Raw genomic sequence first — 17,750 nt, forward strand, 5'->3', positions numbered from 1 at the left:
GACATCTTCACCTGCCACATAACAATGTGATGGCGGACGAGTCACCAGACAAATATTCAGTGGAGATGGTCTTCACATTGTGAACTCTGGAGCTGATCCATGCTTGTCATCAGTATAAAACCATTGACTTTAATGACTTGAGAGCCACATGTGCGGTGGGGTTGATTTCAAGTTTCAAGTTCTTGTCCGGAGTCTGATGATAAACGGCCTCACATGTGGTTTTTGTGTTTGCAGATACTTTGTGTGCCAGAATGTGGTATTATGGAGATGATCGACCAAAAACGTAGTGAATGCGAAAACCATCCGGACTATAACAACGAGACCGCAGGTAAGGAAAAATACTGTATGTACTGAATATACAGAATATTTATCTATCTCATATCTATCAGTCTCCAGATAGACTGTCCTGTAGACAAATAAAGCTGAGAGGAGGCTCTGGAGGGACACGTCTGGGATTTCACATCTGGAGATCTGTCACTTGGAACAATTGTTTTCTTAGAATTAAGACTTTTCGAATTAGTGGAAAAATATTCTATTTCTCAGCATTTGGCACCAAAATGGAGGAAGAGGTGTCTCTGAGGGAACGAGCCAAAGACATGTCTCCACCGTAATGGATGTCTTGGCCTTCGTGCTGCAGATAACCGAGTATCAATAAGACTACAAGGATTGAGTTTTCTTAAGAGATTTAAATCGCTTTGTTAATGAAAAATGAAGAGTCTTCCAAAAATTATTAACTGTCACAGTAATCAAAATATTCTACAAAAAGCGATTGGGGAAATGTGGGTGGGTGGATAGATAGATAGATAGATAAGAGATGCTTTGTATTTACAGATGACTACCCTCATCATTGTAGCACTGTAATAATGCTGTGATAATAGTCATGGCCTCCTGCCCCGAGGATGTCGGCGTAGAGGTCCTGACCATTGGCGGAACCATTTCCTCCTCAGAGCCCGCACCTGTCTTCAGTCTTTGCTGCTTATTCTCCTCCACGTTCCTTCAGGGACCTCACACGTGGACTGAGCTGTCACAATCCTCTTCCACAGAACACATCCAAATTTCCCAGGAGGCCGGACTCCTAGAAATTGTCCCTTTATCTTAATTGCTTTGTGCCACCCTCCACACCAGCCATCCATCAATCGTGTTATCTCAACAAGGTGTGAGGAGAGAAGTGGCCAGAAAACCAGGGAATGATTGATTTTGTTTTTGCAGGACAATTGGGTGTAAAATGCATTAATTGTTTAATTCCCCCCCCCCCCCAAGCCTCTCCCGTAACCTAATGGTCCCCAGTCCAACCCCCTTCTCCGTCCCTTTGGCTGATTGTGTTTGTCCTAATATCCATATGTTTAACGAGTGGAGATAAAACCCATGGCTCCCGGTGCTGACATCAGCTCGTGTTCTCCCAGTCGATGGATGATGTTTACTTTGGCGCCGCCGCTAATGTTAAATTAATTAAGAAATATTTAGGCCAGAATTTTCTCACTTCCTGAAACATTGTATCGCTTTTCACCTGCAATTAACTAGTTAGATTCTTGCTTTTAAGAAAATCGTTGACCGTCATTTTCGTTCACTCATGTGTACACCGTGCGAGTTGCGCCTGCGCAGAGTGCACCCAGCAGGCTAGTGATGCAACTGCTGCAATGGTACAGGGTATCAGTGGTACAGGTTTAGTGTGTGTGTCAGCTTATGGGAGGCATGTATGTAGTATGTGTCCATTGTATGTCAGGCATATGTATGCATGTGTGCAACTGAGTGGTGCACTTACACAGTCTGGCTCCTTATATTCTTTATACTGAGGCTCCGCAAAGTCTTGTCCAAACTTCTCTTTTGCCTTCAAGTGGTTGTCCATCTACCTGAGTTATACCTGTCATGAACTTACCTAACCATGATCGGGTGGTGTCAGTCTCTCTGCGCTTCTTCGGTTAATGGGATGGTGCTGAGAGAGATCAGGAGCGACACGTTCACCAGTCACACGGCCGTTCCTTGAAGGTTGGCATGCTGACCAGCCAAACCCAGGCTAGTCAACTATCAGAGAGATGGGATGCAGAGCCAGTCAGGCCACTTGCTCACGGTCCAATCAGAGGGCTGGGTGGGGGATTTCAATCAGGCACTGAGTCTTCGTTAGATTTTGTATGTGTCCAGGCTTCTGTTTGTCCATCTGAGCTCAGTGCTCATCCCCTATTCTTACTTAGGTTTCCTCAGTGAACAGACTTTGGCTTGGCTCCTGATTAACCTCTTGTCTACTGATTTGGCTCCCACTGACTCGCCTGGTTTTGACCCTTGGTAGTTGACTACTCTTCTGCTTCTCTTTTGGTCATCCGGGGTAGGTCTGCTACCTGTGAGCTTCCACCTGTTTTCTGTCACCTACTCTGAAGATGTAATCCTAGCAGCCAACGGCATCCGACCTCACGGTGAACGTTGAGGGGTAGCCTTCGATACTACTAACTTGAGTGGTACAGATGGATTGGTGGCAGTGTTTTGAGTTGTCTGGCAGTGGTTCTGGGTGGTGACCTCCATAATTTTTATTACAATACCCTATAGAATGTTCTCAGAAATAAATAGTAGATGGCAGAGGTTTTAAATTCTAAAGGGGGCTATGTGTGTGTAGTTCTTCAGTGGAGATCCAGTGGAGATAGTGGCTATGCTTAGTATTGCAGCTCAACCCCATTCCCTTGAATGGGACGGAGCTGGTGTCACAACCAGACCTCCTCCTTGAGTTTTCTTTGTATTGGTGTTCAGTTCCTCATCTCGTTAGCCTCTCTCAGCTGTCATGGAGTTGGACTGATTGCATCCCTTTAAATTCCTCCCCATAATGCATTACTGGGCGGCTTATACTTCTTCCTGGAGTGTGTGTGCATGCTGATCCTATTTCCCAGTCTGCTACTAAGTTAAGTGCTGTACATTTATCTGTTTGCTGGATCCCAGGTGACCCTGACTCCCTCCGTGTCTGGTGTAGGGAGCCGGTGGTCGTGTCCCCTCACTATTGTAGGGTGTTCAGGTGTTATATAGTCGAGGTACGTGGATATGCAACCATCCACCTTTGGGATTTTTGCATAGGCTGAGCAGCCAGGGAAAGTGCCAGCTCTTGTGCAGGGGTCTCCTTTTTGGTTCCTTAGCTTTGGATCCAGTGAGTCATATATGCATGTTGCATTGTCTTGTTTCCTGTACACCATCCGTGACAGCTGGGCCTAGGCTACATGACCAATGAACATCATGTCATTGGGAAGAGCTGCCGCGTTGTCATCAAACTGATCAACGGGGGAGCCAGGAGTTAGACCCCCATCAATCACATATTGATGACCCGTCTAAACAGCTTTTCTAAAACTTGGGCCACCCCACATCCCTGCAGACCACTTCAGTAGAATCAGAAGGTTGCCTTCATGCCTGTATGTGGGCTTCCTGGGCAATAATGTCTCACCTGGACTTCACGGGTCATTGACGCTCTACATTCATTAGATGCTTTCATGATAGTTCAGAGCTAAGTTAGCATAATATTACATCCAATAGGACTAGGATGTATGGGACTGTCTCGAAAAGACAACCTCAGTCCAACCGCGGCAGTAAAATCAACAAAGACAGACGGGAACCATTAGAGCGGTGGTACTGGAGTGGCGCAGGATTGGTCAGTGGTAATGGATCATTTGTTATTTGATGCCATTTCTTCCCCCATTCTCGGATTACCCCTTTAACTTCAACCCCCCCAGGTCCCCCTTATAATAGACTGTTTGTACCTGAAATCGCTTACAATGTACAATCCATTTATAGAAAATGAATCCGCGAAAACAAATGAACTAACGAGCTGAGTTGAGCTTTGTTTTTCACGTCCCTCAATCTATCTTTCCATTCATGAAACAAAGACCTGGGCTGTTCTGGAAGCCTCCGAAGCTGAAATGGGAAATCTTGTTGCTATTTTCTTCGGTTATCCCATGATCAAATATTTGCTCTTTCATACTGGTTGTTAAAGCTGCACATACATTGTGGAGGGACAGAATGCATTCTAGTCCTGTCCAACAAGACACTCCTCTGCCTGAGAACACGCTGGGCTTCTGCAAACACTAATATCTTTGTAATCTCAAGTAGGAGCTGATTGTAAAGCAGGTCTTGACAGCAGTTCCTGAGTTAGAATCACGTTTCTTGCTTGTTGTGGCCACTGTGAATTCCTTGACATGATTTGGAATTAAGTGTTTGGAGAATTAGCTGTACCTGGAAGAGCTGCACTGACTCATAGCAGCTTGGCTATAAAGTTGCAAAGGGTGATGTTAGAGAGCAGCCCACGGGCACCTCTGCTCCACTCACCAGTCCCGGGTTTAGGTATGCTGGTGGTGTGGACCGTCTCCTGATCTCCTCTTACCAGTGGTCCCATCTGTCTAACTTGCTTTGTCTCCCCATGGAGGGCACATGTGTGCTCCCTCCAGCTCTCAAAGGACCAGAACACACACCCAAATTTACTTAAAGGGTACTTAAAGGGGTTGTCCGGGTTCAGAGCTGAACCTGGACATACCCATATTTTCACCCAGACAACCCCCTGAGGCTAGCATCGGAGCATCTCATGCTCCGATGCGCTCCCTTGTCCTGCGCTAAATCACTCAGGGTATGGGCTGTTTTGTTTATCATAACATACTTCCACCTGGCAGTGTGTTCGGTGACGTCACCGGCTCTAATGGCCGGGCTTTAGCGCTGCCCTAGCTGCTTTACTGGCTAGGGCAGCTCTAAATACCGTCCATCAGTGCCGGTAACATCACCGGGCTTCCTGGCAGGACCATGGAGAGCCCGGTTCGTCACCAGATCTCCAAAAACTGCCTTTGCCCTGCGCGATTTAGCGCAGGGCAAAGGAGAGCATCGGAGCATGGACTGTTTGAAGGTTACAAAGCTTGCTGCTAACACCTAAGCCTCTGCTGACTTATATGATGAATTCTGCTAATGTTATGCTATGTTTAGTCTAGACTAGTGTTGAGCGAGCATGCTCGGCCGAACACTCGTGTGCTCGAGTCAGTGTATTTAAATCAAATTTTGCCTCTTTTTCTGAAAAGTTTCTGCTGGCATTTGAACTCGCAACCTTCTACATTAGAGGCAAGGACTTTAACCACTCAGCTATAAAGCTGAATGATAAACTGTGTAAAAAAAAAAAAAAACTCAGAGTAGTTAGTAAGTATTCCTATACAGCAGAAGTATCATTTCATATTTCACTGCAGGTTAACATGTAGCTGTATAGTGTAGTGGTTAAGATTCTTGGCTCTAATGTAAAAGGTTGTTAGTTCAAATCCTGGCAGAAACTTTTCAGAAATAGAGGCTAAATTTAATTTAAACATATAGTACAGACCAAAAGTTTGGACACACCTTCTCATTCAAAGAGTTTTCTTTATTTTCATGACTATGAAAATTGTAGATTCACACTGAAGGCATCAAAACTATGAATTAACACATGTGGAATTATATACATAACAAAAAAGTGTGAAACAACAGAAAATATGTCATATTCTAGGTTCTTCAAAGTAGCCACCTTTTGCTTTGATTACTGCTTTGCACACTCTTGGCATTCTCTTGATGAGCTTCAAGAGGTAGTCACCTGAAATGGTCTTCCAACAGTCTTGAAGGAGTTCCCAGAAATGCTTAGCACTTGTTGGCCCTTTTGCCTTCACTCTGCGGTCCAGCTCACCCCAAACCATCTCGATTGGGTTCACGTCCGGTGACTGTGGAGGCCAGGTCATCTGGCGCAGCACCCCATCACTCTCCTTCATGGTCAAATAGCCCTTACACAGCCTGGAGGTGTGTTTGGGGTCATTGTCCTGTTGAAAAATAAATGATGGTCCAACTAAACGCAAACCGGATGGAATAGCATGCCGCTGCAAGATGCTGTGGTAGCCATGCTGGTTCAGTATGCCTTCAATTTTGAATAAATGAAATCCCCAACAGTGTCACCAGAAAAGCCCCCCCACACCATCACACCTCCTCCTCCATGCTTCACGGTGGGAACCAGGCATGTAGAGTCCATCCGTTCACCTTTTCTGCGTCGCACAAAGACACGGTGGTTGGAACCAAAGATCTCAAATTTGGACTCATCAGACCAAAGCACAGATTTCCACTGGTCTAATGTCCATTCCTTGTGTTCTTTAGCCCAAACAAGTCTCCTCTGCTTGTTGCCTGTCCTTAGCAGTGGTTTCCTAGCAGAAATTCTACCATGAAGGCCTGATTCACACAGTCTCCTCTTAGCAGTTGTTCTAGAGATGTGTCTGCTGCTAGAACTCTGTGTGGCATTGACCTGGTCTCTAATCTGAGCTGCTGTTAACCTGCGATTTCTGAGGCTGGTGACTCGGGTGAACTTCTCCTCCGCAGCAGAGGTGACTCTTGGTCTTCCTTTCCTGGGGCGGTCCGCATGTGAGCCATGTTTAACTGTAACTGCAGCTATAATCTTTTTTTATGTCTCACTTGTATGATTGTACAAGGCCTAGTTTTATGCAGGAGTAATTGCATTTTTTTAAAATTCTGATTGCGATTACTTTTGAATTACTTTGCAATGTATTTACAATTTTTTTTTTGCAGCGCAAATCTAGAAAAAGTGATTTAAAAAATAATATGTTTTACTTGTATCTCTTTACTATTAGTATTTTACATTCCGCTACTCTTAGAATGAGTTGTTCAGCTAATTTCAGTTGATACCTAATAAAGATTTTAACTTTTTTTTGCTTTTATGTAATATAAAATATTTACCGTACATATCTATTTTTTTGCAACCTTTTTTTTTCTTGTCAATTTTTTCATAATTTTTTTTAAAAATCCCATTAAGGAATTACTGACTCGCACAGTATTATAATGTGTTAGCGCACTCCTGTATACTCCTGTAGGCTATTCCATTATGCTCCCTTTAAGTATTTCCACTTGGTTGTGCTGTCTTACTACAGTCTGTATGGGAATGACATGGAGGTGGCAGCAGACCGGGAAGCTCAGAGGCTTCTCCTTGTCTGGCTATCACCCATCCTCCGCTCTTCATTACCTAAGTGTCCTCCCTCGGAGTGATTTGTCAAGGAAACAATTTGTGGTTACTGATCTTTTGAGCAAACAGACAGACGGTATGTCCCTAAAATAGACTGACAAGCCGGTGGTGTGGAAGGTCGCCAAGACCTGAGCAGCCATAATGAAAGAACTGGTTAACAGTCGGTAACCCAGTCAGCTTTCTTTTTCTGGGCACAGTAGCCTTGGAGGAAAAAACGCGATCGCCTGGAATGGGGAGATGAAACCGTGCCTGAAATTAAAGGGGTTGTGTCATCGGATACATTGGGGAGATATCGCTAGGACCTCTGGGAATTGTAGCTGAGCCAAGAGAGTGAAGGAGAGCACACCGCGCATGCGCAGCAGCCCTCCATTCATTTCTATGGAACAGCTGAAAATAGCTGAGCGCTAACTTAGCCATTTCCGTCAGCCATATAGAAGTGAATGGAGTTGTGGCCGCACTTGCGTGGTGCGCGTCCCATTCATCTCTATGGGACTTATGAAAATAGCTGAGCTCACCGCTCACCGCTCGGCTATTTTCGACACTCCCATAGAAGTGAATGGAGGACGGCCGCACAATCGCTGTCTGCTCTTCTTGACTTTGCGGGCTCTGTTTTAGGCTATGTACTTTCCCATGTCTGCTACGACCTTCCGGCAAGTTGTTCCGGCATAGAACGAACGCAGCGGTTTCTGTCCGGCCAGTTCTCTGCATTTCTGCTGGATTGTGACCAGATCTTGGCCGGAACCCATTATAGTTAATGGGGCCGGCGGGAATTCTGGTAGCATTCAGCAGTGACGGATCCAGAGAACTCCGGCAGGCTGTTCTCTGCCGGGACAGCTTGCCGGTGTTGGTACTGCCGATGCGGGCTCCACCTCTAGGATATCCTAGCAATACGCCACCAATGCTTGAGATGACACAACCCCTTTAAGTCTCCATACGTCTACAATATACATGAGCGTCTCCTCCCACAGACTATGGATGCCGAGTGCACTGACGACGCTCCCATACACAATGGAATTTCGAGATGTCGGCTCTCTAGGCACACAAAAATCTGGTCGGTCAATAAAACAAAAAAATATTTAATCCAAGACAAGCGTCCACAAATAAAAGGATAAAATATGACAAATTATATTAAAGAATTATATAAATAAATTATAAATAGTTGGTATAGAAAACAAAATAATAAATCCTGAATTTCCCAAAACTGTGGACGGTAAATCACTAGAAATGTCTATTGTTGACCACAATATGTTCCATCATGGGAGGACTGGGAAAAGGAAGAGGCCCTGGAAAAAAAACTAAAAGTGGCCCCATGTTGTAAGCAGGTCCAAATTGACAGAAGGGGGGGGGGGGCAACACAAGTAGGTGGAGCCTGAAATACTGTAGTGCAGAACTAAATGCCGCCCCAGCAGAACCAAATACCACTGTCTAGCAAAAAAAAAACTACCGCCCCCCCCCCACCTCAGTATTCAGGAGTATTCAGCACTTGCAGCTGTTGGCCAGGTACATACTGTAAGTACTTGATGCTCCCAGCTGAGAGCATCAGATCGTTATGTACCCAGCCAGCAGCCATGCGGAGGGCTCAGGCGGCACCCTGGGCATCGGTCCACTGGGAAATTTCCTGTAGGGTCTATGGCCAGTCCGCCCCTGTGTTCCATAATTTGCGGAACGGACACATGGATGACATCCCTGTGCTGTCCGTTTTTTTTTAACCCTTGAAATACATGAGTCCATGTGCAATCTGCAAAAAATGGACACAAAATACAGTTGTGCAAGTAGTTGTGTAGGTAGTTTTTAAAAAAAGAAAAACTGCTACAAGAGGACATAGTTTTAAATTAGAGGGGCAAAGGTTTAAAAGTAATATCAGGAAGTATTACTGTACTGAGAGAGTAGTGGATGCATGGAATAGCCTTCCTGCAGAAGTGGTAGCTGCAAATACAGTGGAGGAGTTTAAGCATGCATGGGATAGGCATAAGGCCATCCTTCATATAAGATAGGGCCGGGGGCTATCCATAGTATTCAGTATATTGGGCAGACTAGATGGGCCAAATGGTTCCTATCTGCCGGCACATTCTATGTTTCTAGCAGCTTGGAAAATGTAGCAGCAGTGACCCGCGCCTGTATTGCGCACACATTACGCAAATATTACATTGCTGATTTTTGCAATCAATAAAATAATTGCGAATTCACAAATATATGATGAATATTCTACAAATATCTTGAATTCATGTATTGCCCCTGCCGCTCATCACTGTAAGGCACTACACCCTGAAATGAACCTGGTTCGGGCACTCGGCACCATCGGTACGGAGCAGCATACTGGTTGGCTGGACAGTACAACTCAGGGGGTGCAAGTTCTCATTGAAGAGACCATTTGGGCACCAAAGACTACAAATCAGTGCACGAAAGCATGACCGATTACCACTGTGCCGCCATCGTGAACCAGGCCGCGCCAGTGAATTGCTAGAAACCAATCACGTAATGTTGATTCTGATGTTCTCAGTATTTGCTGACAGATATTGTACCTGTGTAATCCTGAGATTTGAGGAAGCCACATGAATTATAATGTTTGTTGTCCATTTGTCACGGTGAGGAGGAAGCCGCTCTTATCTCCTCTCTGTAACTCACTTGTCACTGGGAAATCGCTTTCCTTTCCCCGGGAGTCACGAAGTATAAATATTATGATATTTCGCCATAAAAACGCCGCCTTATGTTATTACTGAGCCGGCTCGTCCGGTTTCAACGTTCAGAAACTCGTAAAAATGATTTATATATAGATGTACCTGTAGGGTCGTCTCGTGGAGTTTATAGTGCTATCTCATAAAGACAAGCCGTGTCTATATAGGGCTTATGAATGTCATAGAGGGGGGTCCCGAGAGGGGGCCCCAAGCAGGGGCCTCTCCAGTTCTAGGGCCCCTGAGCTACCCTTGTATTACATGTACGGACATTCTTTTGAATGGTTGCCATTAGAGATGAGCACATTTCTTAACATTCTATTCTGGTCCGATTTGGACAATTTGTTCGGCTGATTCACTTCAGGTTTGAATAAATTCGAACTGAATCGAAAGTGCTCAGATTATCTGGAAAAGTCTTGCTCGCTCTCTCTCCCTGTCTCTCTCTCATTCTCTCTCTCTCCCTCTCTCTCTATGTCCCTGTCTCTAACTCTCTCACTCTCTCACTCTTGTGCTCTCTCTCTCTCTCTCTTTCACTCATTCTCTGTTTCTTTTTCTCTCTCTCTTTCACTCCAATTTTCTCTGTCTCTCTCTCGCTCTCTTTGCCTGTCTCTCTCCCTCTCCATCTCTCTCTGTCTCTATCTTTCTCTCTCTCTCTCTTTCTCTGTCTCCCTGTCTCACTTTCTTGCTCTGTGTGTGTCTCTCTCTCCTTCTTTCTCTCTCACTTTCTCTATCTCCCTGTCTCACTTTCTTGCTCTGTCTCTCTCACCCTCTCTCTCTCTATCTCGCACTCTTGCATTCTGTCTCTCTCTCTCCCTGTCTTTGTCTCTCTCTTTCTCTATCTCCCTGTATCTCTCCCTCTCCTTCTCTCTGTGTCTCTCTCTCACTCTTACTCTCTCTCTCTTTGTCCCCCTTCTTGCTCTTTCTGTCCCTCTCCTTTTCAAGATTGATCTTGCTCTGTTAAAAGGTAGCAAATATGGCATTCAAAATATACACCATGTTTATTAATACAATAATAAGTTACAATATTGCAACATCTGTATCTTTCCAGCTAGATCTACACAATGTCAATCAGTCACCAGCGAGTCATGGGAAAATTTTGCCAACATTGCACCCATCAGGTCCTCTGCAATGGTTGCACAATGAAGTAAAGAGCGTCACATTCAGGTGCCTTCAAGCCATAAAATTGCAGCATAATCACTTTCCTTCCAACCATTGCAGAGGACCTGATGGATGAGACTTTTCTGCAATGTTGGCAGAATTTCCCCATGACTCGCTGGTGACTGATTGGCATTGTGTAGATCTAGCTGGAAAGCTACAGATGTTGCAATATTGTAACTTATTGTTGTCTTAATAAACATGATGTATATTTTCGATGCCATATTTGCTACCTTTTAACACAGCAAAAATATCAATCTTCAAATGTGCATCGAGATTTAAAGGGGTTTTCTCATCAGAGACCACTACTTTAACAATATGGTTACAGCAACGATCAGCTGGTCACCCTGGATCTGACTCTTGGAACCCCTGAAAAATATCAGATTCAGGGAATGGTAAGTGTCAAAAGAATGGCCATCCATAGGTCTAAGCCAGGCATCAACCACCTGCGGCACTGCAGCTGTTCAGAAACCACAACTCCCAGAATGCTTCATTCACTTCTGCGGGAGATAGAAGAACAGCGAGCATGTATGCATGCTGAGGGTTGTAGTTTTTCAGCAGCTGGAGTGCCGAAGGTTGCTTATCCATGGTCTAATAAAGCTGCTATTTTTCCTTGCATATGTCTGCCAGGATGAGCACTAGACCTCCTTCAGGTTATCTGGTCGTGACGACGACATGTTTGAGATACAGTATCTTCTCCACTTGAATTGAGGCCTAGGCCCCGTTGTCTCTGCTCGATCTTAGCTCATTATAATGGAGTCATTTTTCATGATGAAGTCCTGCAGCCTCAAGATTGTTCTGTGCATCCTTTCAAAAAGGGGTGAAAATCCTTTGCAGTCAGTTGAATCATTAAAAACAAGAGCAACGTTAATTAAGAAGTCACGAGGCTGGAGCAGAGATGTTTCCAGAGACCTCAGCACATCGGGGTTTGCATCTCAGAAGGATGGAATTACTTTCTGGTTCTACCTTTCTTTATGACATTACATCCCAGGCTGCAGCCGCACTCGCCTCTTTTGAAATCCATGTCGGGGGAGAAGTTAGCTACTTCCTCCGTCACTGGGCATGGTGGTCTTTGGCTGGATAGAGTCCTGTGTAGCTCCTTCCACTGATGCCCCCAGTTATGGTGTAACATATAGCGCCCAGGTAAACCCTAGGTTTCCAACCTGTAGTATGAGTACCCTAAGTGGGACCTGCCATGCCTCAGGGGGCACTGTCTGCAGCATAGGAGAGGGCTAGTTCTCTCAGTATGACTGCCATGGAGAGGCTGACCAAGAACTTAAGCTGGCCATACACATTGGGTAAATGTCATTAGAACTCGATATTGGAGGGAATAGCCCCTGATGGCAGATGTTGGTTAGGAATTACCAGATTACCAGTGTTGGATTTCAACTGCCTGATCCTATTGTTCTCACAGAGATAAAGAGAGATTGATCAGAGCACTGAATCAATACAGGCTATGAAGACACTCCGAAGTGGTGCGGACAATGGGCGCCTACGCAGAGGAAGGGGGGAGTATAACTTTTAATGTGGTCTGGGAAATTACAGAATAATAGGACTCACTACATAAAAAAGACGTACATACATGAATAGGACCAAATTAATGGTGCCTTGCTGGTATAGACGGAAAATATATTCTGCTCCGTCCGGGGGGACGCGAACAGTCTTACCAGACCCTTTGTAGATAGTGGGACGGGATCCTTGATGACAGGAGGCAGGAAACACTGGGTGTACGCCGGGCGGGAGTAGGTGTTTAAGGTGTATAGCCGGGTAGATCTAGTGGTACGATTGATCCTGTATGACCCTTACAAGGTGTAAAGGGGCTATTATGCTTCTACCTATCTACACGGAGCACTCGCCTTTGAAAAGGCGACCCCGTCCGGTAGCCTGTCCCTGTAATGGACCTAACCCTAGAACTACAAGATTTGCCAGTGGTAGATGGATAATGATACTTCCAGTGGTCTCCCGACGTGGCACGTTTCTGTCCGTGACTTCTTCAGGGGAACGACTGCAGGAGGTAACGGGATAGCCGCAGGTACCTAACCTTGGGTTGAAATAAATAAACACTGGGGGAAAAAGAAGCCATCATAGCTTATAATCTGCTATCCTAGGGTGGGATGCAGCATAGCACAGGAGGGGTGGTCCTGCGCAGGACGGTCCGGGGGATGCGATAATCCCAAACAAGTGAGGCCCTTATGGTTGAGGGTAACAATGTTGTCAGCCAGCCACAAATGTGTGTCTCAAGAGTGAGTTTAAATGGACGCGCTCCCTCCCCGTCGCCCCCCCCTCCCCATGACATCATCCGCGTGCAACGCCTACCTGGAGCGCCGCCCTCTGTCCGGTCACGTGACCCAGGCACCAGTGGATCTGGACCGAGTCATCGCAAGCACAGCAGGGAGCGGGCGCAGCCGGTGACGTCACACGCCGGCAACACCACGTGGGATGGGCGGGAACGCGGCAGGGGGTGGGCGGGAGTCAAGATCACATGGCCAATGTTTAGCTGGTCTTGTGGTCACATGGGACGCAAAGTATATGCGTCTCCTAGGTAACATATTATGATAATAATGAAGCCTAGACGGCTAGGGTCAGTCTCTTGTAGTTCTAGGGTTAGGTCCATTACAGGGACAGGCTACCGGACGGGGTCGCCTTTTCAAAGCCGAGTGCTCCGTGTAGATAGGTAGAAGCATAATAGCCCCTTTCACCTTGTAAGGGTCACATAGGATCAATCGTACCACTAGATCTACCCGGCCATACACCTTAAGCACCTACTCCCGCCCGGCGTACACCCAGTGTTTCCTGCCTCCTGTCATCAAGGATCCCGTCCCACTATCTACAAAGGGTCTGGTAAGACTGTTCGCGTCCCCCTGGACGGAGCAGAATATATTTTCCGTCTATACCAGCAAGGCACCATTAATTTGGTCCTATTCATGTATGTACGTCTTTTTTATGTAGTGAGTCTTATTATTCTCACAGAGATAAGCCACCATCACCGGTGTCTGGCAGTGATGGTCCTCCTCTCTGCACATTCCTCTTCTTCAGGTGTGCATGTCAGTATGAAGACATAGCTGTGGGCCTAACGAGCATCTGGTGTCTATGGCTAGCATCTGGTGGAATGGAGCAGTGGTAGTACCTTCTACTGATACCATATAGTGACCAATAATATATAGTCATGGAGTACCCAAACATCACTCCTAGGTTCTCAGCCTGCTGTTTGTACACCCCAGGTCATACAGGTATGGTCTTTAAGGGAAACGTGTGCTGTTTTAGCATAGGAAAGGGATAGTTGTCTCAATGATTGCCAGGGGGAACCACAAGAGGGAAGCTGAAGAGATTTCGACTGACTAGGTGACCAAGATCTTGGTCTCAGGAGGGCTTATATGGCTGACCGAAAGCGACAGCTAGCTACTTCCAGGTCAGTGAAGGAAAATCGAGTGACAGTGCTGAGCTCGAAGCACCTGTCCAAAAGGTGTTAAGTAAGGTGTGGTGAGTTCAATGAGTGCATTGTGGGAAGACGATAGTTGGGTGACTACCGGCCAAGCGTGGACGTGTTGTTTTTTCCATTTGCTGTCAGCATTTAAGCTTCACAGAAGGCTCATGTTAGAGCGGCCGGAGCATAGTGACCTTATAATAGGCACATTTGCTCTGTTTGTACTTATCGAGTGTCCATTACTGCAATTACGTAGCGCAATAATTCCAGGGCAAAGTCCGTCCTGCGCCTCTCCATGTGTTGCCCACGTTGTGTACATGCTGGAATGTAGACTGAGCTGTGTTTGTCCAGTGCGCTGAGTGTTCACTCTGGTAACACAATAAATATTGTCTCTCATCGCTCGGCCGGCGGTTAGTTTACACAGCGGCTTCATGGGCAGGAGAACCATGAAGTCTCTGAATGAGCTGTAAGTACAGTGATTTATCTGCTTATCACATTTTGCAATTGCCCCTCTCCCTGTTGAGAACACGTGCAATCTCGGCCAAGCCCAGTGTGCATGTGTGTGGGGCAGGTGTAGCTGGAGCGGTATGGGCCGCGCCAAAAAAAGTCCCTCTGCCTTAGCCAGGTTATATAGGCACAAGACTAGGGTAACAAAGGGAATATTTGCCCCAAGTGAAGAGAAACCTCAGTACTACTCAAAGGGACCTCAGCTCCTTTAGTTTCATCGATAGAGGTGGTCCCAGTGGTCAGATCCCCATCAATCAGCATGTTCTGAGAGTCCTGTAATCTGTCACGTACACCATTAGGATGCCTGCAATCAGACTTTAGTACTACATATTGTCCTTTTTGTTCCATTTTATGTCCCCAGTGGCCCTTGATCCCTGCTTGAATTTACTGACCTTCTGACCTGAGGGCCACCTCTAGGGTCAGTCCCTTGTCATCTACTGATTATCCAGATGGTTATCTTCCTGTCTGAGAATGTTAAACATTTAGGACCATTATTGTCCTTCTGGCTGTGACTGACCCTACGGTTTCTAATCTAGTCCAGCTGGGACAATGTCTTTATCAATTACAGCTATGACCTACAAGTATTGAGCAGCTATGAGTGGGATGAGTTTTACTAGACAGGTGAGGCAGTAAGGGAAGCACATGATGATCACCCAATATAGGAACACCATACTTGGGATATTTTGATAGACAACCATGCACCACAAGGCTGACAGTAGGAATTGCTCCAACGCCCCTTTCTTCATTGGGTGCTTTTGTTTTCAGACATTTCCAATTTGCAGCAGTCAAAAAGGACACATCATGGTTAACCCTACCAATTAGAAAGACTTGGCTGACAAATAAATAGAAGTGAGTTAAGCTGGAGGCAGGGTTTTTATTGAAGGCTCAGATTCCCAGAAGATAATGTTTGCCCTTTTTTCTTGTAGACATCTCCAACAAGGGTTATAGTTATAGGGGTTGTAGAGGTAGCCATACATCTGGGTGCTGGTATTTTAGAGGGCATGCAGAAGATGCCAGCATTAAAAAAGGCACATGATAGTTTGGGAACCCTTTTTAAAAATTTTGCATCTGGCCCCAAGATCTCCAAGTTACACCTCTGACTACAACATTGGGTTATTTGGCTTCCCTGACATTGTATTGAGGTATTACAGTTAAAATCCCAACAAACATATCCCCAAATCACATTGTTTATCCTAAACATTGTATATGTGCTAATCAGGTTGGTTGATCCACTGGGCCACCAAAGAATCCACCAAGCACCTTGACTTACCAATGAGGTTTAAAGGTTGATGAAAAGATTTAACAGGTTGTGGCCTTCAGACCTTCCCCCTCGAAGGGACAATTTTACAAAGATGAGCATTGGCAAGAAGAATAAACTTGACAGGGCTTGATATATGGTCCATGTTAGAGAGGGACAGGTGGTCAGTTGGCTTCCTTGTCATTAAACGGAGGGCATTAGATGTGGAAATGTACACAAAAAACATAATTGGTCCAAAAATTTGTATATACACTGATCAGGTTAATTGAGCCACTGGGTCACCCAAGAGTTCACCAAGCACCTTATCTTTACTAGTGAAGCTTGAATGTTGATGGAAAGATCTAACAGATTGTGGCCTTCAGAAATACCTAAATGGTGAGAAGAACTTCACAGTACTTGGTCGATATGGTCCAAGTTGGAGTTGGTTATTAGGGATGGTTAAAGCTAGATTTGGGCTAACGTTAGGATTACCTCATATTTTTGTGGACTCTTGGGCAACAGAGCTACCAGTGACAACTAGACTGAAGAACATCTTTAAAGGTAACCAGATACATTCTGAACCCTCTAATTTCACGTATCTCAAGTTTCCTCTGATGGTGGATGTTAAGGGAAGGATGGGGTCAGGTTCCAGATGTTGGATTTCAACATGCATGATCTTTTTGTTCTCAGGAAAGCTAAGTTGCCACCAATGGTTGAGTCCTCTTCCTATTGAGAACACCTGCAGGCTTGGTGCATGCCTATCTAAACAATATGGCAGTAGGGCACGACTTTTTCCCACCAAATTTGACCGTGGCATGTTCAGGGGTGACTGATGTGGAATCTTTTTAGGGTGATAGTGAAAGGAGAAGTCTTCCCCCCTCCCCTCCCTGCCATTTTTATATCGGGAACGGGTGGAAACAAAACACATAATGCCTGAGATGTAAATTCAGAGCATGGAAATGTTACCGCCACCAATCAAACTCATCTCATGCGACGGCTCGGAAGAGTAATGTCACGTCTTTGCACTTATTAGGCGGCGTGGATGGAGCATGTCACAAATACGTTCTGTCATCCAGGACATGAGTGAGGCGGGCTGGCTGATTCTGGCTACATGACAAGTGTTTAATGAGACGTAGCTCTGTGATTACTGGGATACAGATATAGCAAAGCTGACTTCATTCATTTGCTGCCGAATGACAAACTCCGCTTTGCTGCGTGAAATTAGCTTCAATCCACTCCCTACGTGCATTGACCTGACGTTTACACTCATGTTGAATATTAAGGGGGTTGTCTAAATGGATTAACGTGGATAGTGCCCTGTGGGTAGGGGTCCGAGCTCTGTGACCCAGGCCAATGACTAAAAACAAAATGATGGGGACTGTAACGTGCCACTGCACGTTGTCTTCTGAAAGCATGGTCAGCCCATAGGCCTCTGGGAAAAAGAGAGGTGACGACAGTAGACCACGTGGCACAGCAAATTCCTGACAATTCTAGTGTCATATTGGACAAATCCACCCCGATAAGATGTTGGGGCAGATGCCGTATTTTAGCCAATCAATATCTGCACAGAGACAACTCTGTTCTGTATGGATCAGCTCTGTAGGGTCCCCAGTGTTTACACGGCTTAGCAGCTCAATGTGGGCGGGGCTGTAGTGTGATTGACAGCTCCGCCCTGAAGCCACAGACTCTACTGTGTTCTGATCACAGCATGAAGAGATGTAATAAACATCTGGAGATAAAATTAGATATAACTAAACACGCGCGGAC

The 17,750-nt window shown here is 45.6% G+C and overlaps 1 protein-coding gene across 2 annotated transcripts in view; it reads left to right on the top strand.

Moving 5' to 3' along the window:
* The first annotated feature begins 237 nt into the window (after positions 1 to 237).
* Positions 238 to 17,750, top strand: part of LOC122938301 (vasoactive intestinal polypeptide receptor-like) — a 141,415-nt gene continuing 123,902 nt past the window's right edge. For both annotated transcript variants that reach the window (XM_044293712.1, XM_044293713.1), the window contains exon 1: positions 238 to 328. In XM_044293712.1, the coding sequence (XP_044149647.1) occupies positions 262 to 328 (67 nt within the window). In that variant the 5' untranslated portion in view covers positions 238 to 261. The remainder of the gene's footprint in view (positions 329 to 17,750) is intronic.

The sequence above is a fragment of the Bufo gargarizans genome, chromosome 5, assembly GCF_014858855.1.
Source record: "Bufo gargarizans isolate SCDJY-AF-19 chromosome 5, ASM1485885v1, whole genome shotgun sequence".
Lineage (NCBI taxonomy): Eukaryota > Metazoa > Chordata > Amphibia > Anura > Bufonidae > Bufo > Bufo gargarizans.